Source organism: Myotis yumanensis, unplaced genomic scaffold, assembly GCF_028538775.1.
Source record: "Myotis yumanensis isolate MYYU_CA2020_CCGP unplaced genomic scaffold, mMyoYum1.0.hap1 SCAF_5, whole genome shotgun sequence".
In the NCBI taxonomy this organism is placed as follows: Eukaryota; Metazoa; Chordata; class Mammalia; order Chiroptera; family Vespertilionidae; genus Myotis; species Myotis yumanensis.
Window position 1 is genome coordinate 21,091,173 of NW_027223756.1, and position 26,569 is coordinate 21,117,741.

Sequence of the window (26,569 nt, forward strand, 5' to 3'; positions counted from 1 at the left end):
CTCTCTTGGAGGCTGTCTTGGCCCCCACCCTACAGCCTGGGGTCAGTCTGAGACCCCTCTCCCTGTGTGGCCCAGCCCAGATGCTCTGCTGGGCAACCCCCACTGGGACAAGACCAAGCAATGACTGTCCTGTCTTCTTTCTAGGTTATCCCTTCTGCTGTCCTGTAGTTGGCACAAAATCCCAGCTCAAGCAACCCCCTGCCCCGTGAGCAGGGCTCGAGTGAGTCCCAGGATGGGACGAGGATAGGCAGAAGAACAGGCTCTGTCTAGTGTGACCGGGGACACTTTCTTCCCCTCTCCGGACTCAGTGTCCTTGTGTATAGTAGTGGGGGAGGGGGTGATTCAGATCAGCTCTCTAAGCCAGTGATGGTGAACCAATGACACGCGTGTCAGAGGTGACACGCGAACTCATTTTTTTTGGTTGATTTTTCTTTGTTAAATGGCATTTAAATATATAAAATAAATATCAAAAATATAAATCTTTGTTTTGCTATGGTTGCAAATGTAAAAAAATTTCTATATGTGACACGGCACCAGAGCTAAGTTAGGGTTTTTCAAAATGCTGACACGCCGAGCTCAAAAGGTTCGCCATCACTGCTGTAAGCCCTTGTAAAATGGTGCCCGGCTGGCCAGCATGGCTCAGTGGTTGAGCGTCAACCTATGGACCAGGAGGTCACGGTTCAATTCTCAGTCAGGCCATATGCCTTGGTTGCGAGTTTGATCCCCAGTGTGGGGCGTGCAGGAAGCAGCCGATCAGTGATTCTCTCTCATCATTGATGCTTTTATCTCTCTCGCCCTCTCCCTTTCTCTCTGAAATCAATAAAAATATTTTTTTAAAAAAAATTAAATGATGCCCTTTGGCATCTAAGGGCCAGGCATTTGTGACTAGAGACATCTTATCTGAGGAGGTGAGGCTGGGAGAAGTGAGGGGACGAGGACCCCCAGCAGCAATCCTGGAGGAGACCCTGGTCGGGGGGGAGGGGAAGGCAGGAGGATGAAATAGAATATAACAGGTTCTCGACATACCTGTTGAGTGACTGAATGAGAGACAGAGGAAGGGATAACCTAGAAAGAAGGCAGGACAGGAGAGCTGGTCTACACTGCAGTGTGGGTCTTCCGCTGGGTCAGGCCACCTGTGTCTGTTCCAGCCTGTCCCTCACGAGACCTGATTTTGCTCCAGTTCTGCCATTGCGGCGTGAGCTGGGGAAGCTCATTTCTCTCCTCTGGGCTTCAGTTTCCTTGTCTATCAAACGGGGGAAGAATCCTTCCCTGGAACTCCAGGAGCTTTGACATAATAGAAAGAAATATGTCTTGAAATCTGAAGTATGCTGGTGACCTTAGACAAGTATTTCCCCCTCTCTTCACCAGTTCACCCCTGGGCCTTGGTTTCTTCTTTTGAGAAGTGATTGATAATCTTGGAAGGTCTTTTCATCTTTTCCAAATCACCTCTTCTCAGAAGCCCTCTCTGATTTCCTCCAACCTCAGTTAGATGCCCCTCTCAGCCCCCTGCCCTCCCTTGGAGTACCTGCCTGTACATTGTCTCTCTCCCAGCAGCCTGGGCGCCCCTGAGGTCAAGGACTGTATCCTACTGGCTACTGCATTTCCAGCACTCAGCATAGTGTCTGGCACATAGTAGGTGTTCAACATACTGGTTCAATGAATGGATGTTGAGTGAATCAACTGTATAAGTGACCAAGGCTCTCTTTATAGATGGGGAAACTGAGGCACAGAGAAGGGACCCGCCCCCAGGTGCTATGGCAAGGGGAGGCTGCCACCCGAGACAGGCATTAGGCTAGTGGGGCTGGGGCACTCTTTAATAAAAGTGACTCAGCGGCTGGCGTGGGCTGTGGAATTTCTAAACATCCCCTCACATCCTGAGAGAGCAGGCGGCAGGAGGGAGAAAGCAGAGGGAAAAGAGGAAGAAAAACAAGAAACTTGGGGGAAAAGAAAGAGAGGAGGGAAAAAAACTAAAATTGAAAACAGACACACGCGGCGTCCACCCTCCCAGCTCCACCCCCCCTCCCTCTTCTCCAGCTGGGCCAATCAGAGGCCGCCCTGCAGCCTTTCCCCCTAAGTGGGGAGGGCAGGGAAGCCCACAATGGTGTGAGCTCTGGGGGCTGCCAGCCGCCCGCAGTCCCCGCCCGCCCTGTCTGGGACCCAGGATCACTCAGTGAGGAGCTTGGACTGGGAGAGGAGGAGGACAAGGAGAGAGCTGGGCCTTTCTGACCAGCACCCCCCGGGGGCAGCAGCCTGTGTGGAGCGACACAGACAGCCAGACCCAGGGCGGCCCCTCCTGGCTACCCTGCTCCTCCCAAAGGATGCTTTGGGCGTGAGGCCACTCCTCACCCACAGCCCCCCACTCTCTCCCCACAACAGTCCTTTCTGCCTCCTACCCAGGGGCTTCCCCGCTTCTGGCCAGCAAAGACTTTCTGATAACAGGAGAGGGCAGTGAGGAGGACTTCCTGGAAGGGGTGACAGCCCAGAGCCTGGACCTTGCCCACACCAGAAGGCATCAACAGCAAGGTAAGTGCTCATACAGGGGGGAACCCCAACTCCTTGTCTGTCCCCCTACCCCAGCCTGTGCCTTCTCAAGTAGGTCAAAAATGGAAAATATTTTTAACAAAACCAGATGGGAGGAGACTGGAGGCTGTGGGCAACATCAGGGATGGAGGAACCAGCTTTCTCCTGCTTAGGCTGCTTCTGCGGGAGAGTGGCCCAGGCCTCCTCAATCCTGCTGCCCCCTGACCTCATCAAATATACCCCAGAAGTTTCTCGGTGCCATGCTGAGTGGGGGTCTCCAAAGCACAGCAGCGCCTGTTGGAAGTGGGGGCTGCCGGGAGGGGAGTGAGAAGGAAATTGGGAGATGGCAAGCAGGGCACACGGAAAGGGGACCTAGAAGGGGACAGGGGACCCCAAAGCCTGACCCTGTCCCTTGGCCCAAGTCTTGTCCCTAAGAATCTGTCTGGCTTTAGGCCAGTAGGGCACCAAGCAAACTCTGGGGATTTAAGTGGATTTGCAAATTTTCCAGATTCCTAAGATGTCCTTCCAAACCCCCAGTGGCTGGGAAAGTTCGAAGGCGAGGGGGCTGGGGCTTGGCAGGCCATGTACATGCAGCTGGGGCTGGGGGTCAGGGACCGGGCCCTCAGATCTGGGGGCCCCTCTGTGAAGAAGGGGGATCGGCTGCTGGGCCCTTTCCCCTGGTCCCAGGCAGCTGCTCAGGCCTCCGGGCCAGCTGCCTCCTTCCACGGCTTCTCCACTCTATCCTAAAACAAAAATTGGATCACAATTCCGCTGTGCATCTTCGTGTAGAAAGGGCCTGTGCTGCCCCTGATGGATACTCACTGCAGGCCAGGACTATGTGGAGTGCTTTATAAGTGTGATCTCGTGCAATGCTAACCAGCAACTCCCGCCTTACGTGTGGGGAAACTGAGGCTCACAGCAGCAACACGACTACCGCACACAGCAAGTAAGAGGCACATAGTAAGCTCCCTGTGCTGTCACTCCAAACTTGATCCTTGTGTTCCTGTTCCTTCCAGTCAGACCCCAGGATTTCCCCAAGGAACTGACATAATCTTGCCTGTGGACACGTCCTGCACTTTCCCTTCAAGGATCCTTCCCACTCCACCTCCTCCAGGCAGCCTTCCCAGGTTCTTCCAGTCTTCCAAGTGCTCGCCATGCCCTCCTCACTGGTGACTTTTTGCTTGGCCCTTTCTTCCCCTTTGTGTTCTGTTTGCATATCAGAGATCCTTCAGGCCCTGGGCTTCCCCATCTTGTGTTCTGTCCCTCATGTCCCCCTGTCAGCAACGGGGCTAAGAAAATGTCCTGGTGAAAGGGAGGAGGGACTGGCTGAGGAGCCTCTCTTCTCAAGTGTGAGACCGGAACCCCAGGCCTGCTGCCCTCCCTCAGGTAGCCTTCCAGAACACCGTGCAGTTCCTCCAGACCGAGTTTGTCTATGTCAAACCAGGAGGGGTGTCCCTGCCCGCATCTGTGATCCCACAGCGCACAGAGGCCTCTAGCGACATCTTCTGAAGTCAGATAGCCCTCCTTGCCTCTGAGCTGAGTCCACAGCACTCGGGGACAGGAGGACCATGTCGGTCACTGTCATTAAGTGCTGACCGCATCCAGGCACAGAGCAGGCCTTCGGATCAGTATTGTTCCCCCTGCTTTGCAGACAAGGGAGCCCAGGCTGAGAGAAGCTGAGTGACTTGCCCAGGGTCACACAGTAGAGTGGGTATTGAGACCACGGTCTGCCGGAATCCAAAGACTTAACCCCCTCGATAGCCTGGTCAGAGGGGAGAGCCGCCCTCTTTCCACAGAGCCTCTCCTGGCTCCAGCGCCAACAGCAGCAGAAAGTTCTGCATCGGGCCTGACCTGCTCCCAGGCTCACCTGGCCCTGGCTTGGTCCTGAATGAGGGCCATCTGGTCAACACCCTCCCTTCAGCAGTGCTCAGGCAGCCTTCCCTCCTCTGTGGGAAGAAGAGCTGAGACTTCTAATTGCCCACAGATGTGGGGCAGCGGAAAAGCACCACGGATTCAGAGTCAGGAGACCTGGCGCTTGGCCTGGCTCGACTCAGATCCATTGTGCGGCCAACCTCAGGCCCGTGTCTTCTTTCTGGGCTGTGTCCGCACCTGGAAGGCAGTGGGCACCGTGGGTAACAGGGCCAGGTTTGGGCATCCGCTGACCATGCATCATCCCCCATTCGGCTTCTGGCTGACTGTGTGACCCTGGGCCAGTGCTCTGCCCCTCTGGCGTCGGTCCCCAACTCTGTGAGCAGCAAGGCAGTGTGTGAGCTCCATGAGCTAACAGTGTAGGTAAGACTGTCAGCACGGTCCCTGCACTTCATGGGCTGGACCCAATGTCATTGGGCAAGGGCCACGCTCTCCTGCCTCCTGCACAGAACAACTTGGCTATGAATTTCTTCTGCAGTCTGCAAAGGGCTCTGCCCGTGGGAGGGACCTGGCCACCAGTGGCATTCTAAAGGCTCACGCCATCTTCCAGGCACAGCCTGTCTGAGACCAGCTGCCTCTCGGCTGAGGGAAGGGACTCTGGGTGTTTTGCTCAGGACAGGCAACTGAGTGTGGTAAAGAGGGAGGAAGGAATGAGAGGGTCCCCAGACATCCCTGAAATACACCCCCTGCCTACCCCCCATTTTTTGCACATGGTTCAGACCCTGCAGTCAGTGGACCTGGGAATGGGGGAGACCTTCCTCCACTGCTTTCTGCCATCCTCCACCCCACACGCACCCCAGGAGCCTCCCCAGGGGCTCCTTGGCTGGAAAGCAGTGTGTACAGGAGGATAGAACGGACCAGCCCTTTCTGAGCACTTCCATCGTGTTTTACATCCATTCCCTCGAAGGTCACTGCCGTCTTTCTCAGCGCTCAGAACAGGCCGGCATTCAGTAAGTGCTTAAATATTTGCTGAACTAATTTAATCATCACATCAACCTCCAGGAGTAGATATAAACACTCTGGGTTACAGATGAGGACATGCCCAGAGAGGTTAAGTCAGTTGCCCCAAATCCCACAGCGAGGAAGTTGTGGAGCGGGGACTTGCACCTGGGTGTTTCTCACTCCAGCGCTCTGAGGAGAGGCTGGGTGGGGCTTGGGTCCCCGCTACAGATCCAGCATAAACTCAGAATGTGCCTCAGCCGTGGGGGTGGTCCTCAGGCCCTGAAACTCACCTCGGATGCCGGTGGGGGAGTCAGTCCCTCTCTGGTCCTTCGTTTTCCCAGTAGTAAAATAAGGAAGTTGACCACGACGACCTCTAAGCTCCTTCCAGCCCTAAAACAATTCCAGGATTCCGGGCCAATGCAGCCCAGGTTGGCAGCCGCACTGGCCCTGTTGTGTACTCAGGGATCATGCATATTTAACTTCACGGTGGAAGCGTTTTTTCTTACCCTTTTTCTCCATGTTACAGAAAGTGGTCGGGATCGATGACCACTAATGGAAAACCGTTACCTGCAATAACTAGGAGAACTTTCGGACAGTTAAGAGCAGCCTGTTAATGCACTTCGTTTGCCAGGGAACCGAGCCCGCGTGCCCATTTTCCCGGGATACTGAGGAGGTAGGGTCGGGAGGTGCGCCTGTTAGGGTGTGTGTGTGGTGCTGTGACCATTTAGGTCTTTTCCAATGCTGACTTTTTTTGAACCTCATATGCTCTGATTTCAAGCGGAAGTAAGGCTTTGGCCAACAGTAGATGGACACACGATGGGGTCCAGAGGCGAGGGAATGGATGCTGAGACGCACCTCTGGTGTGAGGATGGCAGGACTCACACACTTGTTGATTCCAGTGTAGAAGTCCCACCTCAAGTCCCTCCTAAGACGTCAGGTCCACCTCACGTCTTGGGAGGTGGGGGCAGGAGAAGTCTCAGGCAAAGGGCTTCCTGAACCCTCAGGCCCAGGTCTCAGGCCCGTCCCGCTTCCCAGATGCTTTCTGGGCACCCCGCCCCCAGTCTAAGCAATCAAAGTGTATTGCTTGAGCTGCATTGATACCTTCTCTTCGCCTCTTTTCAGATCAGCGCTATTTGATGTCTCAGGTGCCCAGAACCTTTCATCTGGAGGCACCAGCTTCTCCGCCCTCTGATGGGAAGGGCTGTCCCTTGGGAGGTGGGGGCAGCAGGGCCAGGGGGTCAGACAGTTCCTGAAGGTCAGAGATGAAAAGGACATTTGTTCAACTTCCTTATTGTATGGGTGGGATACTGAAGCCCAGAGAGGGGGGATGCGCCTCAGGTTATCTGGGTTGGGCCCAGGACCCAGGCTGCAGGCATGGCCTTTGCTCTGCCACCGAGAGTGCTCAGGCTGCAGCTCTTCCCGGCCACGGCCACAGGGCAGAGCTTGGGTTGAAGAGGAGCAAGGCCATCCTGACAAGTGGTGGGAATCCCCCCTGGGTAGTTTTTGAGCCACACAACTTCCTCGCTGTGGGATTTGGGGCAACTGACTTAACCTCTCTGGGCATGTCCTCATCTGTAACCCAGAGAGTGTTTATATCTACTCCGGCCATAATTTCCTTTTATGTAAAATGGGGGGAGGGCCAGGGAGCAGCAAGGTGACCCTAGAGGTCCCATCCAGCTCTGCCCTTGGCCCCTGAGAGGCCCTGGCAGGCACAGAGAGGGATAAGCAGACTGGTGGGTGGATGGAAGGCCTGATGGACAGACGGCCTTCCCTGTAGTCCAGGGAGCAGGGGTGACTTCACGAGCAACCCACCAGAGCAGTCACAGAGCCCTCCATGCTCAGGAGGGTCCTGCACGTGAAATCCTTTATCCTTTCTTAACAAGGGGCCCTGCATTTTTGTTTTGCTCTTGGCCCCCACAGATTACATAGCTGGCCCTGCCAGGGAGTTCAGGCTGGGTCTGAGGTGGCTTCACCCCCACACTTGGTCTCACTGCCTCCTGTCCCCATTTTATCCATGCCCTCTCACAAAATGCCAACCCGCACCTGCCTCTCTCCTATTGGAGCCCTCCCCCCCCCCCCCCCCCCCCCGCCGCCCACACACACACCCCATAGTGCTTGGAGTTGCACCATTATGGCTGCCCAGCCAGCAGCTAGCCCCCACCCTCACTATCAATGTCCTGAAAATTGGTTTCCTTGTACATTCAGGCAAAGCTCAAATCCTGGCTTGGCACCCCAAATCTTTCCCAAAGTGACCTCTGTCCTCTTCCCTGCCTGTCACCTACCTCTTCATGGAGAAGCCCCAGTTTCTAGCCTAACAGATACCTTTCTGCCATTTCTCCCAGATGCCTTGAGATCGCCCACTTCCCTCACCCCTGTGGAATGCCCTTCCCTGGCATCATCCCCCCAAAAACCTAAACCTGAAGGCCACCCCCATCTCCATTGCAGTCATCGTAATCATGCTAGCTACCATCTACCGAGCACCCGTTATGTGTCAGGAGCATTTCATCACCATCATTAGCTCTCACAGCAACGGAAAGGGAATCCCTTCTGCCATTTCCCGGGACATTGGAACTTGGGGAAGTTAAAGTCGGAGGTCACACAGTTGTGAGGGAGTAGGACTGGCACTTGGTCCTGGGTTAAGTGGCTTCAAGCTGGGGCTGCTGCCCTGACCAGGCTGGGGTCCCATGCACTTCAGTGTCCTGGGTGGCATCAGGCACAGCATGCTGGCATCAGGGTTCCATTTGTCTGTTCTGCCCCCTCACCAGCCTGTCCCAGCAGCTCCCTGGAGGAGGAGGGTCACCCTCGCCTGCCCACCCCAGTTCCCCAGCCTGGTGAGTTCTGACTGATCAGGACAGCTGCGGCTCCAGGCATGAGAACCAGAAGAGCTGGCCCTGCCTAGCCATTTGACCTTTCATCCTGTGTGAGCATCGATTGAGCACCTACTGTAACCCTAATCCTTTCTTAGGAACTTGGAGACATCCCAACAAATTGTGAGGTAGGTTTCCTCATTTGTGGGAAATCAAATGAAGGGACTAAGACAAAGGTACAGGAAAGAGCTTGCTGACAGACAGTGGGTTGGAAGGTCATTCGACATGGGTTCTGGTCCTGGCCGGGCCTCTCAGCCCCTGAATACCTAGGAGGACTACCCTGCCCCCACCCCGCCGCGCCTGCTGACAACACCAATAACAACAGCAGCGCCCCTTCCTGAGGAGCCCTTCTGGGAGGGGTTTCCTGCGTCTCATTTATCACATGTATCCCTTTGCTGACAAGCCTAACCAGCAGGGTCTCGGCCGTGCACTCCGTGCCAAGTGAGTGAGTGAGTGAGTGAGTGCCTCTCCCCTGAGTGAATAAAGAATAATAATATCGTGACCACTGACTGCAGAGGGCTGTACGCCAGGCCCTGCTCTAAGCATTTTTCTTGTATTAACTCATTCGAGGCCTCCACAAGCTCCCACTTTCAGATCAGAAAACCGGGCGCAGAGAGGCTGAGGAAGAGTGAATGGGAGAACTGGGGGTGAATGACTGAAGAACCAAGTGCAGGAACAGATGCCGAGACGACGAGAAGTGAAACATGGGCGCTTTCTCCCCTCCGGCTCTGCTGCCCAGGAGGGCTCTGAGGGGAATCTCAATGCTCTATAATTGGCACCAATTAATAGCTAGCTACCCGGGACCGTTTGCGGGCTCCGGGCTGGTGGGGGAAGGCCGCGTGCTGGTGGGTCAGTCCCAGTGGCCTGAGGCCTGCCTGCCCCTGCCCACTTGGCTCTGAGAACCCATTCTATTTGTGGCCCCCACCCCTGCCCAGGGCTGATCCGGGGCTGGCAGCAGCCCGGGGAACAGAAGGTTTGCTTGTCTGTGCCTGCTGCACCCCCACCTCCTCCCCAGCCTCAGCCTGGGACCCCTCTAAGGGGCTCCTTTGGCTGCCAGGGCCTAGCGCTCTCTGTTGCCATGGCACCGCCGGAGATGAGGCTCTGGGGGTGGGGTGTGAGGCAGGGCAACCGAGGGATGGCAGAGGCCTGGAACTCTGGAGCTACAGAGAGAGGCCCAGGCCCGCTGTGAACAGTGGTAAGGAGTGCTGGGGCCCAGCGGGGGCAGGCCTGGACCCCAGCACAGAGGGCCTGTGGCAGAGCTGGCCACACACCCTGCCCGACTACTGGGTGCTCCATCTCAGAGGCCCTTGGAACAGGCCTCAAGGTAGGCCAGGGCCCCACCGGCACTGCCCCTGCGCCCCAGGCTGTCCTCAGGGAGGACTCCTCTCCTGCACCCGTGGGCTGACCTCAGGCTCTGCGGTGAAGTTGCAGAAAGGTTCTGAGCTCTATCCCCAGCTTGACTTTCACATTCCCCGGTGAGCTGGAGCAGGCCCCTGGTCACTCTGCACCACAGTGAGGGGAGGGACAGGGCTCCGAACTCAGGGTCCTTCCATCCCTGAGAGCCTGGTTGAGTGTGAACCCACGTGGGAATGTTTCTCTGGACACAGACCTGCTTCTGGGTGGGAGACACGCAGGCTAGCATGGCAGTTAGGAATACAGGCTTGGAGTCAGACAGGCCTGAGTTTGCCTCACAGCTGCATTGCTTATTGGCTGCGTGACCTTGGGCAAGTTACCACACCTTTCTGAGAGTCTGTTTCCTTCTCTGTGGAATGGGAACAATGATTGTACCCACCTCACAGAATTGTTGTGAAGATAAAACAGAACCACTGGGTCATCTCGTTTAGCAGAGTGCTCCATCCCAAACTAGTAGGGGCTTCGGTTTGTTTTCAGATTGTGGGGCATCAGGACAATGAATGAGAAGAAAGATGTCCTGGGTTGGTGGGGTGGTTGGTGGACAGAAGCAGGACCCGTGAGTAGAAGATACAAGGAGACAAATTGTGCTCAATGTAATGACAATTTCTGAATAGCCTAGCATCTGAGGACCCTGAGCTGGCCAAGAATGGAACGGGCCTCAGGTGAGGTGGTGAGATCCCTGTCACGGGGAGATGTGCACCTGTGAGATGGACAACCTCTTTGTTTGCAGAGAGGGTGGGGGAGATGTGAATGGGGAGTATTTACGGCCTTCCCCGTTCTAAGGCTGTGGGGCTCTGTGAAAGATGGCAGGGCTGTCTCCCCCCTGCCTGCCAGCGTTAGCCTCACTCAGCTGAAAACAGGGCCAAAGGACAGGGCTGCTGACTCGTGTATTGAGCTGGGACTGTGTGCTGGTCATCTTTGCCTCCTGCCTTAGAGAGGCCGTCCCCTGGGTGTTGCACCTGTGTGCTCTGAGGTCAGTCTGCTCAGGATCGAGCACTGGCTTCATCACTGGCCAGCTCTGCGACCTTGGGCGAATGATTTAACCTCCGTGTGCCTCGCTTTCCTCATCTGTAAAATGGAGAGGCAACACTGACCTCATGGATTGCTCTGCGATCACTCCCATAAAGGGCCCAGCCTAGGGGTGGGTGAGATGAACTGAATCAGCGGTAGCTATTATTATTCTTGTGGTTATTGTCAAGGCCTTTAAGTTCTTATTCTTTTTTGAAGGACCTGTTAGGGGCCTAGAGGGGATCCAGAGGACTGATCCAGGGATCCACTGGGCCTGGGCAGAGCCAGGCCATTTGGCCTGGAGGGTGGCCGCGGGGACGAGCAGGGAGGCCAGCGAGGCGCCTGAGGAGGCAGGAAGTGCTTGCTCTGCAGCAGGTGGACAGGGGCGTGCAGCTGGCCTCTCTTCCTCACGGACCTCCTTCTCAGGCTGGTTCCCAGCCTGTGTGGGAACCCAGGCGCCCTCCTCTGGGTCACCAGCGACCGTGAGGCACACACTGAGTGCTTTCCCACGAACCGTTCCAAGTAGCGGGGGCCCGCACAGCTCCCCTACCCCCAGCGCTCACACTCTAGCAGTTGAGGGGGTGTGCAGCAGGAGGAGGGAGCTCAGGCCGGGGGGATCAGTCCGTTCTTTATCAGCCTGGCTCCGATCCAGACAGATGTTTCATTTTATTCTGAACTTCCAGAAAATAGGTCATTTTTTTCCATTGTCTCCCTGGGGAGGCCTCCCGGGGAGAGGAGCACGGAGTGAGTGACGAGTGTGGGGGCCTCACATGGGCCCTGGGGAGCTGGGAGGGCAGCAACCTCCCTCCCTCAGTCATGATGAGCTGTCTGCAGGGCCAGGGCGTGAAGGTTCTTAAAGGCTGGGCTAAGAAGCCGGCCTCTAACAGTGGTCCCCCCTTACCCACGGGGGATGCATTCCAAGCCCTCAAGTGGATGCCCGAGACCCCGGATAGTACCGAACCCTCTCTATGCTGTTTTTCCCTGTATGTGTGTACCTATGAAAAGGTAATTTATCAATTAGGCACAGTGAGAGAGTAACAACAATAACTAACAGTAAAGTAGAACAATTGTAACAATACACTGTAATGCAAGCCATGTGACTGTGGTCTCTCTCTGATAACTGATCTGAGGATAACGGAGGCAGCTCCTAAGTGACTAGTGGGCAGGGAGCACGTCCAGTGTGGATACGCTGGACAAAGCGATGATTCACGTCCCTAGTGGGGTGGAGGGGGGAGGTGCAAGATTTCATCGTGTTACTCAGAACGGTGTGCAATTTAAAACTTGGGAATTGCTTATTTCTGGAATTTTTCATTGAATATTTTCAGACTGTGGGTAACAAGCCGCGGCAAGCAAAACTGCGAGTAAGGGGGCCAACTGCACCTGGGGGTGACGGAGCGCCAGAGGAGGGCCAGGGAAGGGCATGGTCAGAGGGTGTTTCAGAAAGGCTGAGAGGTGAGAAGAGGTGGGAGGGGACGAACTGGAGGTGAGGAGAGGGGTACAGTGGGGCAGCCAGAGGCCACCGCGCTTATGCTGGAGGGGGTAGGGATAGGGGGTCAGAATGATGGCCCACGAAACTGGCACTGTCCTTATACCCACTTGGACTTCCAGGACAGCTAGAGTCCGTGCCAGGCTCCAAAATTTCTGCTACTTTGTTTGGGGGACCTGGCAGGTACCTGGCAACGTGCAGGGCCTCTGGTCCAGCCACAGCGGGCAGGTCAGGCCTGGGTGGCTGAGCTGCATCACTGTGACTGGGCCACGCTGCTCTCCCTCTCTGGCTTCAGTGTGATCCGGGGCCTGTGGGGAGATTCATGTGTAAGGGTGGAATGCAGAGCCTTTCCTAACAGATAGAAGTGGGGCATCAGATTGAGGGGGGCAGGTGGGAGCCCCACAGCCTCAGCCCCTTCCCAGGTTTCTACCTCCCACCTGTCACCGACCTTGCTCTCCTGCCTGGCTCCCATGCTGCAGGCTCACACCTACATCTCAGCCCACTCCGGGTAAAGCCACATGGGCCAAACGCTGCCGTGTCCAGCCTATGCCGCCGTCACTCTCACACTCTCTCAACTGCTGGCGGGAGGACTCCATCTCTGGCTCCAGATGCCTCTTGCCCCCACACACTCCCAGGCCTGGAGCTGGCTGCCTTCTCGGAGCTGAGTCATGACATCCTGGCTAGGGCCCCTCCCCAGCACCCCACCCCCACCCCAACCCAGCATTCCAGCTCAGCACAGCTGCCTTCTAGAGCAGGATCTTGAGAAGTGCTCCCAGGACAGCCCTGCTCATCCCATGTACAGATGGGGAAACGGAGGCCCAGAGAGGGGCAGGTCCACACTACAGGTGGGTGACAGAGCAGAGACTAGAACCCACGTCCCCTTACTCCCAGCCAGGGATCTGTCCCCTGAAGTTTGTCCCAGAGGCTGTGAAGTGCCCCTGGCGTGGAGGAGAGAGGACTAGCCTGCTGGTCAGGAGACCGAGTTTATCCGGTTTCTGCCAGCATCTTCACAAGCCACTCCTCTGACACGTCTCCGATCCCCGCTTGGCTGGGATGGTGCAAGAAACGTGACTTTGATATAAAGGTCTGTGTATAGCAGAGCAGGGGAGGATCCTGTGTGGAAGGAAGGGGCAGCCGCTGTCATCTGAGCCCTAAGGCCTTGAGCCACCAGACTCACATCTGAGGCAGGGCTGGAGGCAAGGGCTACCCAGTCAGGCGAGCTTCTGCTCCCCACTGGACACCTGAGCCCAGTCAGAACACTGGGACCTGTTGCTGTTCTGCTCTCAGGCTCAGTTTCCCCATCTGTACAATGGGGCTGAGGAAGGGGGTTGGATAGGCAGATGATCCCCGAGGGCCGTGGAGCTCTGACATTCCAAGACTAACCCTACGACCCCATGCCAGGCCTCCTCCTCCCTCTGGCATCTTATTTATTCAGAGCATCCCTGGCACCCCCTTCCTCCTCAAGACAGGGCTCCCTCCCACCCCCATCTCAAAGCTATTTCTGCCCAGCCTGTTCCCTGCTGCCAGACTGACTGTCCTTCTGTCCCCTCAGGTGCCCACTGCCCCTCCGTAACTTTAACCAGCTCAGTGGCAGCTCTTCATCCTGCTCCTCCGCTTCATTCTCATCTTAGCATTGCCCCAGCATGCACCCACCAAGCCAGAAGCAGGGGTGGGGCTCCTTTATGACACCTCTCCCTCCAGCCCCCCAATATCTAATCAACAGGTCCTGCCGTTCTCAGCTAGATGAACCTCAAACCCATTTGTTTCTATTCGTTTCACCTCCCCGCCCCCCCCCCCCCGCCCCCCGCTCCCCCCCACCTCCGGCTCAAACTAAGTCAATAGAGAAATGCTGGTAGAGCTCTCACCCTGGCTCAGTCTCTGCTCTCTGTTCCTAGGCAAGTTCCTTAAGTGCTCTCTGCCTCAGTTTCCCATCTAAAACGGGAATGATCACTGTATCTATCTCATGGAGTCGGCCGAGGAGCAAGTGAGTCAAATGCATGTTGGGTGCAGCAAATTCACAGCACCCTGGCTTTGTGGCCCATCTGCACACATATGGATGTGTGTTCAGAGGAGTTTGGGGTCCCATGTGCACATGTTCTGTGTGCATGTTGTATGTGCACAGGTTGTTTGTCCTGGGTACATATTTGATTGATGTGCCACACATGTGTGCACTGGGAGAGCACACAGGCAGTAGTCGGCTGTGTGTGCATGTGCTGGGCACAGTGGGAGCTGTATGCATGCGTGTTTGGTGTGGACGTTGCGTGCACATGTTGAGGGTCTGCATGAGGGCTGGCACACACATGGTCTGCTGTGCACGGATGTGTTTCTGAGGAGTGTGTGAACGAGTGCGTAGGCAGGAGTCTGTGCTGTGTGCGCACGTGCTCACGGTGCGCAGGCCTCTGCCACTGGCAGCCGTGCAGGCCCCCCTCCCCCTGCCCCCGCCCCCGGCCTGCCTGTGTCGTGGGAGCCTCAGGACCCCGAGGGAGGGAAGCTGCTGTTGGCGGATGTGGCCAAGATGGACTGGATTTATTTAGATTAAGGCGGTGGGAAAGGAGTGGAGACTCGTGTGTGCAGGAAGGAAAGAAGGCTAGGGCTCTGAGAAAGGCTCCCCAAGCATGCTTGCTCCCCTGGACTTGGGGTCCTCACTTTGCTCCCCCAAGGGGTCCCTCTGATTCACTGTGAGGAGCTGGGCAATTACTTACTCCATCTTTGGACCTCTGACCCCCAACCTGGCTAAAATAAAAGAAATCATGAGGGCTCCCTGGCACGCGGCATTCTTCTCATGGGCAAAGGGGACTCCCTCTCTCTGTTTCAGGGGCCTCCCTGGGCATGAGAGTATGGCAAGTAGGGGGATGTCTGTTCCCTGACTGGGACTCCCACCTTGTCCCAGGTATCCGCCCCCCTGAAGAAGGGAATTGTTGCAGGCAAGCCCCCCTCTCCTTCAAATCAGCTGTCTGGCTCTCTCTGGGTAGCTGGACCCATGGCAGCCTCTGGGAAGCCTGACGAGGTCCACAAGGCGTTGGGTGGACAGCTGGGGGTGTCATGGGCTCATCCGAGATGGCCCAGGAGGTCATGTCCATGTGCCTCAGGCCACACTCTGGTCCGTCCCAGGCCTGTGGCCTGTGGTCCATGCCACCCTTCCCCTGCCGCCTCCTGGATTTCCATGTCACCAGTTTATCTGTCTAAAAAAATGAAGCCCAGAGAGGGAAACAACTTGTCAAACCTCACACAGCAAGCTTGTGACTGAGTGGTCGGGAAAGCAGTCCGTGAAGAGATGGTTACGAATTCTCACATGACTCCAGCCTCAGAAATGCAACCCCTCCTTCTCCTCAGCCCCCAAACCACCCAGCAGCGGGAATTACAGTGACTTTGAGAGCCTCCTCCTGGCAGCTTTAGAGCAGGGATGGCTCTTGGAGATGGGCCTTTGTGAGGGCTGCTGGCTCCTTGTATGGATGGAGAAACAGAGTCGCAGAGCGAGCTAGAGACTTGCTCTGCCTCAGGGGGGTCTGAGGTCCCTGTGACCAGAGCCAAATGCCCATTTTATGAAGAGAGAAGCCAGTCCCAGATCCCCAGGAATCCACACTCTCCCTAAGATGTCTACACTTTCCCGAGCTCCTCTGACCAGCCTATCTATCCTCTCCCCAGCGTCTGATTCTTCTGCCTTTTCACTGTGTGACCGGGCCATGATTCTGTCCATCTTTGGACCTCTGGTGCCGGTTCAAGAAGACCCCTCCCAGCTGAGAGTCTCAGAAACTCTAAGCCGCCCCCGGCCCAGGCCCAGCAGGAGAGGAGCCAGGGTCAGGGGCTGCTGGCCCAGGGGGCCCAGCCCACACAGCCCAGGCTTCCAGAGCCAGGCCAGCCCCAACTGCAGTGACCTCCCATCTCCAGGCCAGCCGACCAAATTCCTCCTTTAGAATAATAAACAGTGCGGCCAGCCAAGGAGGCTGAGAGGGGAGGGGCAGGGAGGCTGAAATGACCCCCCTCCCCCAGCCTCGGCTGCTAATGATTTTCTTTGGCTGAGATCTCTGGCAGGAAGGGGGCAGTCAGAGGGGCACCCACCAAGGGGCAGATGGGCCTCTGTGGGGGCTGCTGGCTCCACCATGGCGCTGCTCCCTCCCGTTGGAGGAGGCCTGGCATCCAGCTGGAGGGGCTGGGGCAGGAGGGATGGGGGAAGGAGGGGGTGCATCAGAAGGGCTGGGTTTTCAGCCTGGAACAATTGGGAGAGGGGAGCAATGAGGGGACCCTTAGGCAGGCTGCTCTGAAGGGATCAGGAGAAGGAGATGAGTAGATTCACTCAGCTTATCAGGGTGCTGGGCAGAGCGGAGACTGGGTGTCCACAGGCCAGGATGCTTACCTCTGCCCCACCATTGAGTAACCGCAGCTTTGTAAGTGGTACACTCAGCATCATCTCATGTTGGGAGCTGGAGACGAAGGCCACAGAGATAGTGATGGTGCAGAAGGTAGCCCTGCTGGGGCTCAGACCAGGACCCTGGCCTTGGACTGGAAACTAAAAGGGGTGAGGGTGGGGGTGCAGCGGGGATGACCTGGGTGTGGGCTGAGGAGCAGGCCAGGCTGGGCAGCCACTCAGAGAAGTCAGCAGACCCACAGCCCCGGGAGGCTCCTTGTTGCCTCGTCACGTGGCTACTGCCCACATTTCTCGCTGTGACTCCCATCTGCTTCTGGGCTCCTTCCCGCCCATGCTGCAGGCGGACCCTTGCAAGCCTGGCTCTTGGTGGTTATTTGGGATCCTTGGATGCGGCGGCCACAGGAAGAGACAGAACAAAGACGCTCCCAATTCAGTCTGTCTTTCAGGGAGTGTCCCTGCTGCTGTCGCTTTCTGTCTCCATCACTGTCTCCCCTCTCTCCGCCTCTCCGTGTCTTCGTCTCTCTCTGCCTCTATCAGTCCAGGTCTCTCTGTCTCTCTCTCAGACAAGCTCTGCTGTGTGACCTTGGGCAAACTTCTTTTTCTCTCAGAGCCTCAGTTTCCCCATCTGGACACTAGGGGTGGGGTGGGTTCAGCAGTCTCCACAGACCTCCCAAGGCTTACTGTGCAGTGGGGCCTCCCCAGGTCCCAGCCCCCGGCCCCTCTCCCCTGGGCCTCCCTGTGCAGCTCAGGACTGAGGGTAGGGGGCCAGGTGTGGGGGTACTCCCCCCGCATTCCACAGCCCTGACTCCCCCGCTTCCCTTCCCACAGCCACCTCCACTTCCTGTTGTGCTTGTGGAGCTGTGGGAGTTCTCTGGGTTCTGGCTTACCCCCTCCTTCTCCTCCAGGCCTTTCATCACTTTCCCAAATATTTGTCCTGGCAGATAAGAGCCTGGTATTGGAACTGTCACCAGGAGGACAGGCTGTTAGAGCTGGCAGGCCCCTGGACACCATCCAGTCCAAGCCCTCCCGCCCCCTGGCCCCCTGCCCCCCTGCCCCCCTGCCCCCCTGCCCCCGCACCCCCGCCCCCCGTATATATAGAGAAACTAAGGCCCAAAGAGAGGTGGGAGCTCAGCCAGGGTCACCATGGAGCCAAAGAAGGGTCCAGGCTCCTTGAGGCTGCGCCTCGTGCAGCGGGAGGGGACCTATGGGCAGGGGAGACCCCTCGCCATGGGACACGGGTAGCCTTTGACTTCGACACCATGGACACGAAGGCTCGGTGGCCCAGGCTGGGGCTCACTCTGCAGGGCCCAGGTTCGAAGATGCCTCTGCCCGCCCTGGGCTCTGACTGGTCCCTGTTTAACTCTGCAGGACACCATGCTGCTTCTGAGTGCCATGCCAGCTCCTATCCTCAAAGGTAGGTAGACGGGGGCCTGGGAGGGGCCCAGGGGGAGTCACTAAGCAGGACCCTGAAGCTGGCAGGGTGGAGCATCAGAGCCTGGGAACCCAGGGGCACTGCTGTGCTCTCAGCCTCAACGTCCTGCCTTTCCACTGCCCACCGCTCAGCTCACTAACCCCAGTGGGTGCCCCACTTGCCCAGAGCCTTTGGCTCAAATCCTTGCTTGGCCTTCCACCCCCATGCCCCTTCACCAGCTTTCCCACCCAACTCACTAAGAGTCACCCAGCCTCCCATCTCTTCTCAGCACTTGCTGGTATTGGTCTGGCATCGGTCTGGCCGGCCTGCTTCCGGTCTGGGACTCCCCACCCTGCCTGGACCCCTCATTGGCTGTGCACTCCCAAGCCCTGGCTGGGCTTCTCTCAGCACGCCCTTCCCTCACTGCCCAGTACATGTCCTCGGCTCTCCAGGGGCTGGGCAGCTGACCAGGCAATCAATGGGCATTGGCCATCGATGACTAGGTGACAGCTTACTGAGGATGGCTGACTGGCTGGGGGTGTAGGGTGGCTGACAGAATCCTTCCCCAGGGGATGTCAGCATGGGAAGTGGAACCAGTCACTTGGCAGCCCCCAACTCCCATCTGCCTGAGTTCCCAGGGGTCTCAGCATCTCTCCTGCCTCAGTCTGCCCCACTCTGAGTACCTTGCCTTACCCTCCCCAAGCAGGGCCACCTCTGGGCTTTGGGCAGAATCTGGGCAGCTGAGGCAGCTGTAGGGAAGAGGCTCCGAAAGTGACCTGGGATATAATGCAGGAACTGGAGGCTGGGAATGACTTCCCAAGGATTTCCTGCCGCCTTTGTGAGAACGGGCCCACAGCCTGAGGCTGCCTGCTGAGGGACTCCGAGGCTGGGGGTGGACAGGCACTGAGGTCAGGAGGCCAGGAGGCCCTGGGCCCCGGCGCTGAGCGAGCAGGCCTCCACGCCATGGGCTCCCGGCTATGTTTGGATTAGGGAGTTGTGTTCAAGGGCTGTGCGTATGTGTCAGCTCTGGGGAGAGGTGCGGAGGCTCCTGGCCTCTGACATCTTACCGGACGCCTCCTCTCCCAAAGGCCAGGTGCTGCTGCTGCCCCTGCTGTTGTTGCTGGGACCGCAGGCTTCCCGAGGTCTGGTCATCAACCCTCCGGGGCCAGAGCTTGTCCTCAATGTCTCCAGCACCTTGGTTCTGAACTGCTCGGGCCCAGACCCGGTTGTGTGGAAACGGATGTCCAAGCAGCCTCCGCAAGAAATGGTCAGGACCCAGGATGGCAATTTCTCCAGCATCCTGACGCTGGCCAATGTCACTGGGACAGACACGGGAGAATACTTTTGTGTCTATAATAACTCCCATGAGCTGGAGGCTGGTGAGCAAAAACGGCTCTACATCTTTGTCCCAGGTAAGGCCCCCGGCCTGTGCTCCCGCCCTTACTCCTCACTGCAGGCATCTGGGGAAGCTCAGGGAGTGCTTCAGTGACTCGGGGACATCCAGCCGGCTTAGAAATGCAGACGAATCATGGAATCCAGCCTGGCTCAGCCCAGGAGTATGTTCATTCCCACCCCTTGGTCTGAATATCCATCTGCTCCCTGCCAGCCCACCCCATTCCTGGCTCCCAAGAACTCTGCATTCTCAGCTGGTTCCAATACACTCCCTCTTGACCTCTACGTCCCATCGTCCCCATTCTCCATGCGCCAGGTACCAGCTGCCCTTCAACTGGGGGCTTCCCCACCCTGGTACTGTCCACATCAAATGGTAAAGCTCGAAGGGACTTCCGAGAGCATCCTTATTCTGTAATGGGAAAACTGAGGGCCAGAAAGGGAAATAGGCCTGCTCAAGGTCACACAGCAATCCTGGGGCTAGCCAGAAACCCAGCTCCCCCTGACCCTCATTTTTTAACCTCACCCCCACCCCTGGCAGATCCCACCATGGGCTTCCTCCCGATCTTCCCCGAGGAATTTTTCATCTTTCTCACGGAAGTAACCGAGACCACCATCCCATGCCGAGTGACGGACCCACAGCTGGTGGTGACACTGCATGAGAAGAAGGTGGATGACCCACTGCCCATCCCCTACGACCACCAACGTGGCTTCTCCGGGACCTTTGAGGACAAGACCTATGTCTGCAAAACCACCATTGGGGACAAGGAGGTGGATTCCGAGCCCTACTATGTCTACAGCCTCCAGGGTGAGCCCCCTTTCTGGCCTGATGCTCAGCAGAGGCAAGTAGGACCGTTCACAGAGGTATAGCCCTTCCCAACGTGCGTGGCTCCGTTTTCCCCTGGATTGTCGTTACAGCCTGTGAAGGCAGGTCACGTTTCTCCGTTTTACAGATGAGGAAACGGAGGCTCAGAAAGAGGATGGAATTTGCCCAAGGTCCCTGGGATGTGTTAGTGGCAGAGCTGGGTGGTATATAGTTGTGGGCAAAGGCACAGGCTTAGGAGCCTGTGGGGCTTGAATCCCAGCTCTGCCACTTCCTGCCTCAGTGACTGTGCACAGAGCACACCATCTCTCCGAGCCTGCTTCTCGTGCTGTAAAATGGGATGATTGGGAAGATGGAATAAAACAGAAGATGGAGCGGACCTGGTACGCAGTAAATTGCCTGGGGAGACTTTGGTTTCCAGACTTATCCCTTCTGGAATGTCAGCTCCGCAAGGACAGGAATTTTGTCTGTTGTGTTTACTGCTAAAACCCCAGTGCCTGGAATAGTACTTGGCAAAGAGCAGATATTTAATAAATGTTTGCTGAATAAATGAATCTTCCACATCCATCATCCCTTCCCTCTCTGGACCCCGACCCCATCCCCAAGTTGAAATGCCGGGAGCCAGCTGGGGGTGACTTCCTCAGACCTAAGCCCGTCTCTCTCCACCAGCATCATCCATCAACGTCTCAATGAATGCAGCGCAGACTGTGGTCCGCCAGGGCGAGAACATCACCATCACGTGCATTGTGACTGGGAACGAGGTCGTCAACTTCGAGTGGACGTACCCCCGCGAGGAGGTAATGCTGGGCCAGGGGTGGAAGGAAGGGCCAGGCAGGGATGGCTACCTTGACTGGCAGCCTGCCTTCTTGGACGCTTCCTGACTTGGGGGACTTGTCCTACCTGTCCCTACAGAGTGGGCGGCTAGTGGAGCCAGTGACCGACTTTGACATTCCCCACATCCGCTCCACCCTGCACATCCCCAGTGCCGAGCTGGGAGACTCGGGGACCTACATCTGCAATGTATCTGAGAGTGTGTACGACCATCAGGATGAAAAAGCCATCAATGTCACCGTGGTTGGTGCGTTCCTCGGGCTCAGCCCCGGCCCTCGTTCTGAGCTGGATCCACACCCTGTCACAGCCCCGGGATACCTTCAGCCCAGCTCTAGCCACATTTCAAATCAAAGTTCCATTTCCAGGAGAAACCCAAAACAAGACGCAGTGCCAACCCAAAATCCAACCCTAATCCCATCTAGACTCTCCTCCTCGCCAGAAGCCTGGCCCCACCCCAGTGTCTAACCCCAGACTCCATCCCAGGCCCAGGCAGCCCCATCCCTAAATTCAACCAGGCTGCAACTCATCTCAGCCCCCAGCCTGGGTGAGAACTACATCACTAGCCTCCATCTGAAACCTGGTCTCCAAACCAGTGTCAGCCCCAAATCTGGCTTAATTCCAGCCCCAGCCCCAACTTCAATCCCAGCTCAGGTAGTTCCTAAAGCTGAGGCCCTGCCTCCAGAAGCCCCGCCCCGAGAGGCACTGTCTCATTGGTGGCCAGGCACAGCCCCGCCTGACAGCCGCCCCTTGCAGAGAGTGGCTATGTGCGTCTGCTGAGGGAGCTGGACGCTGTACAGTTCGCGGAATTGCACCGGAGCCGGACCCTGCAGGTGGTGTTCGAGGCCTACCCGCCGCCCACTGTCACATGGCTCAAGGACAACCGCACCCTGGGCGACTCCAGCGCCGGCGAGATCGCCCTGTCCACGCGCAATGTGTCCGAGACTCGGTGAGCAGCCCCCTGCCCGCTCCATTCTGGAAGTTAGGGTCTGCAGCTGCCAGGCAGCCCACAGCCTTGAGCTACTCCACAAACCTAGGCCCATCCTTCCTGAGAGCCCACTATGTGTCAGGCACCCCGCCAGGTGCTGGGCCAGGCCCTGGGGATGCTGCGGAGAACCGAACACGCAGTTCCACGCCTCCTAGAGTTTCCGGTCCAGTGGGGAAACAGACACTGGTCAGATGGTCTCCCAGATGTGTAGTTGTCCTTGTGATGGGTGGAGCCATCAGGGGGCAGCTGAGGAGCAAAGAGCAGGATGGCTGAGGAAGAGGGCGCCAGGCAGGCCCCTGCCACCTACGCATGGTGGGGGCCCTGAGGCTGGAGATCAGCAGGCTGGCCTGAGCTGCCAGTGTTGGGATGAAGCAGTGTCAGGCCTTTCTGAAGGAGAAGAGATGCAGAGGAGGAGGGAATTGTGCTAGCCCTTCATCCCCAACCCTCCTACCCTCCCTCTGGGCTCAGGGAAACTGCCTATGGGTGGGGAGCCAGGAGACTAATTCTGTGGGTGACCTCGGCAAGCCCCTTTCCCCCCCAGCCATGTCTGTACAAGGAGGGTGGGGAGGGCTGTATGCGTTTTTTGTAGCGCTGACAGCTGGGTCTCCTGGCCTGCCCCCCAGGTATGTGTCAGAACTGACACTGGTGCGGGTGAAGGTGGCTGAGGCCGGTCACTACACCATGCTGGCCTCCCATGAGGACGCCGAGGCCCAGGTCTCCTTCCAGCTGCAAATCAACGGTGAGGAGCCCTGCACCCCCCTTCCCATCCCCTCCCACCCCCATTTCCTCTCCCTCCCTCCACTGTCACCCACTCCTAGGAGGAGCAGGAGAGGGAGCCCGGGCCTCAGGAGACAGGGTTCCAGTCTTAGCGCCAACGCGGACCCACTGCTCTGTGCACACCCCCTCTCTGGGGCTCAGTTTCCCCAGCTGTACAAGTTGGCCATTGGGCCAGACTGGTGTTTCAAAACCTCAGGCACTCATGTGCCAATGCCACGATTCTCCCTTCTCACATGCCCCTTAAACTACACTACTCATGAAATAGGTATTTACTGAACAATTCCAGTATGCCTGTCTGTTCAAGGTTCTTGAGGCCCTGCCTTTGTGTGGCTGGTGGGGGAAGACAAACATTCAACAGTAGGGCTAAAATCCCCAGCAAATTATGTGGAAGGTTAGAAGGTAACAAGTGCTGTGAAAGGAAAAGCAAACGCTGCCGGGTGGGGTGTGGAGTGAATTGAGAGTTCTGGGGGGCAGGGTTGCCCTTTTAAATAGCAGTGATGGGGCTGGCCTCACGGAGGTGACAGTTGCGTGAAGACTCGAAGAAGGTGAGGGCATTAGCCGAGTGGCTATTTGAGGAAAGGGCATACCAGGCAGTGTAGACAGGAGTAACGGCAGAAAGGCCTGAGCGGCCGGAACAGTGTGGTGGGGAGAGTGGTGGGAGACGAGGTCAGAGCTGGGACAGGGCAGTGGTGGGGTGGACGGGACAGATCGTGCAGGTCCTCGTGGGCTCTTGGGTGGACTTGGGCTTTTTCTGTGACTAAAATGAAGAGTCACTGCAGGGTTTTGAGCAGAGGAATGACATGATAGTGACTTAATGTTTTGCCCATTGACTTTCTAAAGATGTGTTTTGAAAGAGAATTTAACCTCTCAATTGTGGATGGGGAACACTGTTAAGCATCATAAATATAAAGCACCACTAAATCGACTCCAAGACAACAAAGCGATGCTATTAAACTCGAGCTCCCTGCTCTTGCCTTCCCAGGGCCCTGATCCCCAAGGCCTGCCCTCTCTTTGTTAAAAGGGGAGATTAGCAAGTCTCTGAGAGGTGTTAAAGACAGACTAGCACCCTGCCGGGGCTTCCCCTTTGAAGTACCCCGAAGGGGAATCCGCCAGTTTTCACGCGGGGATTCCTAGTATTTAACGTTCACCTGCAGTCTGCAGCTCCCCTCCCCCAGGGAGACTCTGGACCATGTCCTGCCTCCCAGAGGATCTTGCTCACTACCTGCCTGCTCTGACCTTCCCTCCGCCTGGCCCCATGCCTTCTCCATGCAGTGCCTGTCCATGTGCTGGAGCTGAGTGAGAGCCATCCTGCCGACGGGGAGCAGACTGTCCGCTGTCGCGGCCGGGGCATGCCTCAGCCGCACCTCACCTGGTCTATCTGCAGTGACCTCAAAAGGTGAGCGGAACACCTGCCTCAGTCTCCCAGGGAACCCACAGCTGGCTGGAAGGACCCACTGAAGGTCATCTAGTCCAGCCCCTTCCTCCGGGCACATTGTTCCAGGCTAGAGTCACATCCTGGAAGATGTGGCTTCGTGGAGATGCCCTGCATGACCTCAATTGCCCCCTTTTCCTTAAATTTATTCTGAGGGTCAAACGAAGGGAATGGAATTTGTGAATCCGGCTTCTCAGTTCTGGGGTAGGAGCGCCCCCTGCTGGTCAGTCAGTCGAGGGACCGCAGAAGAGCCAGCTCAGGGTCAGGAAGCGGGAAGGAGCCTAGAGGCTCCCGCGGAGGGCAGGGCCTGGAAGCTGACCTGGCTGGCTCCCTGGGCAGGTGTCCGCGCGAGCTGCCACCCACGCCGCTGGGGAACAGTTCCGAGGAGGCGAGCCAGCTGGAGACTAACGTGACGTACTGGGCGGAGGAGCAGCAGTTCGAGGTGGTGAGCACGCTGCGCCTGCGCCGCGTGGATCAGCCGCTATCAGTGCGCTGCACGCTGCGAAACCTGCTGGGCGATGATGTGCAGGAGGTCACCCTGGTGCCCCAGAGTGAGTCACCCAGCCTTAGTGGCCCCTGATGACCCCTCACCCCCACCTCGAGCCTGCCACACTTGTGACTGTGCCCGTGTGCCAGAGTCAGCATGTCCATGGGCACTCCGGAGCCCTGTGAAACTCACCAGAGTATGTTCCTACGCTTACACAACAGCATAGTATTGCCACACGTGTACATCCACAAGCGTATGCCTGTAAACCATGGCTATGAATAACCCTGTCTCCTTATGCCCAGTGTGTGTACACTATGTGTGTCGTAAGCCATGTACGTGAGCATGCCTGACCCTTAGACATGGGCACAAACCCTCCAAATGTAGGTTTGTAAACATGTAATGAAGAATGCACTCAGATCCATGTGTAAACCCACGAGTGTTTGTCTATGCATGTCCTTGTGGGTGCACAGTCCCATACAAGTGTGTAAGCATGCACGTACAATTCCTGTGCATGTGGGCAACTGGCATGGTGCATGTCTGTGAGCATGGAGAGGAAAGGTGAGCCACAGCCTGGCCGCCAGGAGCTTGCATCTGATCTGGAGCCATGGCAGACAGGCCACACTGACCCCTGCAAGGGCTGAAGGGATAGGGAGGCCGTAGCGATCTGAACAGTGGGTAGTTACTGAAGGGCATGGGTATTTATGGGAGAAGCTGAAGGTGTGGCCCAGAGGGAGAGGCTGAGGGCGTGACATTATAGCCTGTGGAAGGGAACGAGAGGGGGCTTCTGTTCTGGGCAGGAAGTGGGAAGTAGCCTACTAGAGGCTCCTGTGGTGGGCAGAGAGGGATTTGTGGTACTGGAGGTGGGGTGAGAAAGGCAGCTGCCAAGTGCCCTGTTGGCTTATGGCCAGCTCTTGTCTCTACCTCCAGCCGTGCCCTTCAAGGTGGTGGTGATCTCGGCCATCCTGGCTTTGGTGGTCCTCACGATCATCTCCCTCATCATCCTCATCATGCTCTGGCAGAAGGTAAGCCCCGCCCTTGCCTAAGGGATTCAGACAGGCACACCATTGTATTGTATGGACGCCCAATCACCCCCACCCCCACCCCCACCCCTGTCCTTGAATCCCGCAGGATCTGGCCATGTCTGAGGCCCAGCACAGAGTTCAGGTGTAAAATGGCATAGAGTGATGCTGGAAGTCTGAGCTACCTCCTTCCCCAGCAGCCCAGTCTTAGGCCATCAGGGTTCCCTGTCTCTATTGCTCCCCTGTCCGGGTCCTGCTCAGACATCACTCCTGCCCCTCCCAGACACAGGGTATGGGACCTGCCGGGTAGACTGCATGGGCCCCAGGATCCTTCCAACTCTTACCCATAGAGACTCCAGGATCCTGCCGAGCTGCATTCTATTCCTGTTACTCTGTAATTTCCATGTTCTGTTCTGAGATTTCATCATTCCATGCTTCAGACATTTTAAGATTCCTAAATTAGGAGTACAGTACCACATAGTCTATCTTTCTAAGATTCCAGTCCAGCGATTTCAACACTTCATGGTTTCAAGATCCCACCGTTACATCTTTCTGAGATTCCTGCTGTGACTGACCCAGCATGGAGAGGGGCTGTCCACATCCAGCAGAGTACCCCTGCCTGGTGTCACGTTCTGGGGCCGTGTGCTCCTTTATTCCCATCTGAGGAGCAGCTGAGGCTCTGAGAGAAGCTGGGGAGGAGGTTCTGATGAGCTGGGCCCCTGGCTGTCAGCTACTCCTCAGCCACTTCTTAGCCCCTTGGCATCGGTTCCCACTGAACCCATGAAGGCCTTGGCTCTATCCATAACTTGCTGTGTGACTTCAGCTATGCCCCTGCCCCTCTCTGGGCCTCTGGGTCTCCTGCCCCATCCGTTCCATAAGGGGCT

General features: G+C 56.9%; 1 protein-coding gene across 5 annotated transcripts in view; it reads left to right on the forward strand.

Moving 5' to 3' along the window:
• The first annotated feature begins 2,152 nt into the window (after positions 1 to 2,152).
• Positions 2,153 to 26,569, forward strand: part of PDGFRB (platelet derived growth factor receptor beta) — a 36,065-nt gene continuing 11,648 nt past the window's right edge. Inside the window, exons 1-12 of one of the 5 annotated variants that reach the window (XM_070414605.1) lie at positions 2,153 to 2,523; positions 5,918 to 6,064; positions 17,900 to 17,945; positions 19,031 to 19,354; positions 19,873 to 20,139; positions 20,824 to 20,951; positions 21,067 to 21,232; positions 21,739 to 21,931; positions 22,594 to 22,709; positions 24,020 to 24,143; positions 24,519 to 24,730; positions 25,594 to 25,688. In XM_070414605.1, coding sequence (XP_070270706.1) covers positions 6,005 to 6,064; positions 17,900 to 17,945; positions 19,031 to 19,354; positions 19,873 to 20,139; positions 20,824 to 20,951; positions 21,067 to 21,232; positions 21,739 to 21,931; positions 22,594 to 22,709; positions 24,020 to 24,143; positions 24,519 to 24,730; positions 25,594 to 25,688 — 1,731 coding nt within the window. In that variant the 5' untranslated portion in view covers positions 2,153 to 2,523; positions 5,918 to 6,004. Of the gene's footprint in view, positions 2,524 to 5,917; positions 6,065 to 14,060; positions 14,150 to 17,899; positions 17,946 to 19,030; positions 19,355 to 19,512; positions 19,651 to 19,872; positions 20,174 to 20,823; positions 20,952 to 21,066; positions 21,233 to 21,738; positions 21,932 to 22,593; positions 22,710 to 24,019; positions 24,144 to 24,518; positions 24,731 to 25,593; positions 25,689 to 26,569 lie in introns of those variants that run through there. The other 4 variants (XM_070414606.1, XM_070414607.1, XM_070414608.1 and 1 more) reach the window with 4 other exon arrangements.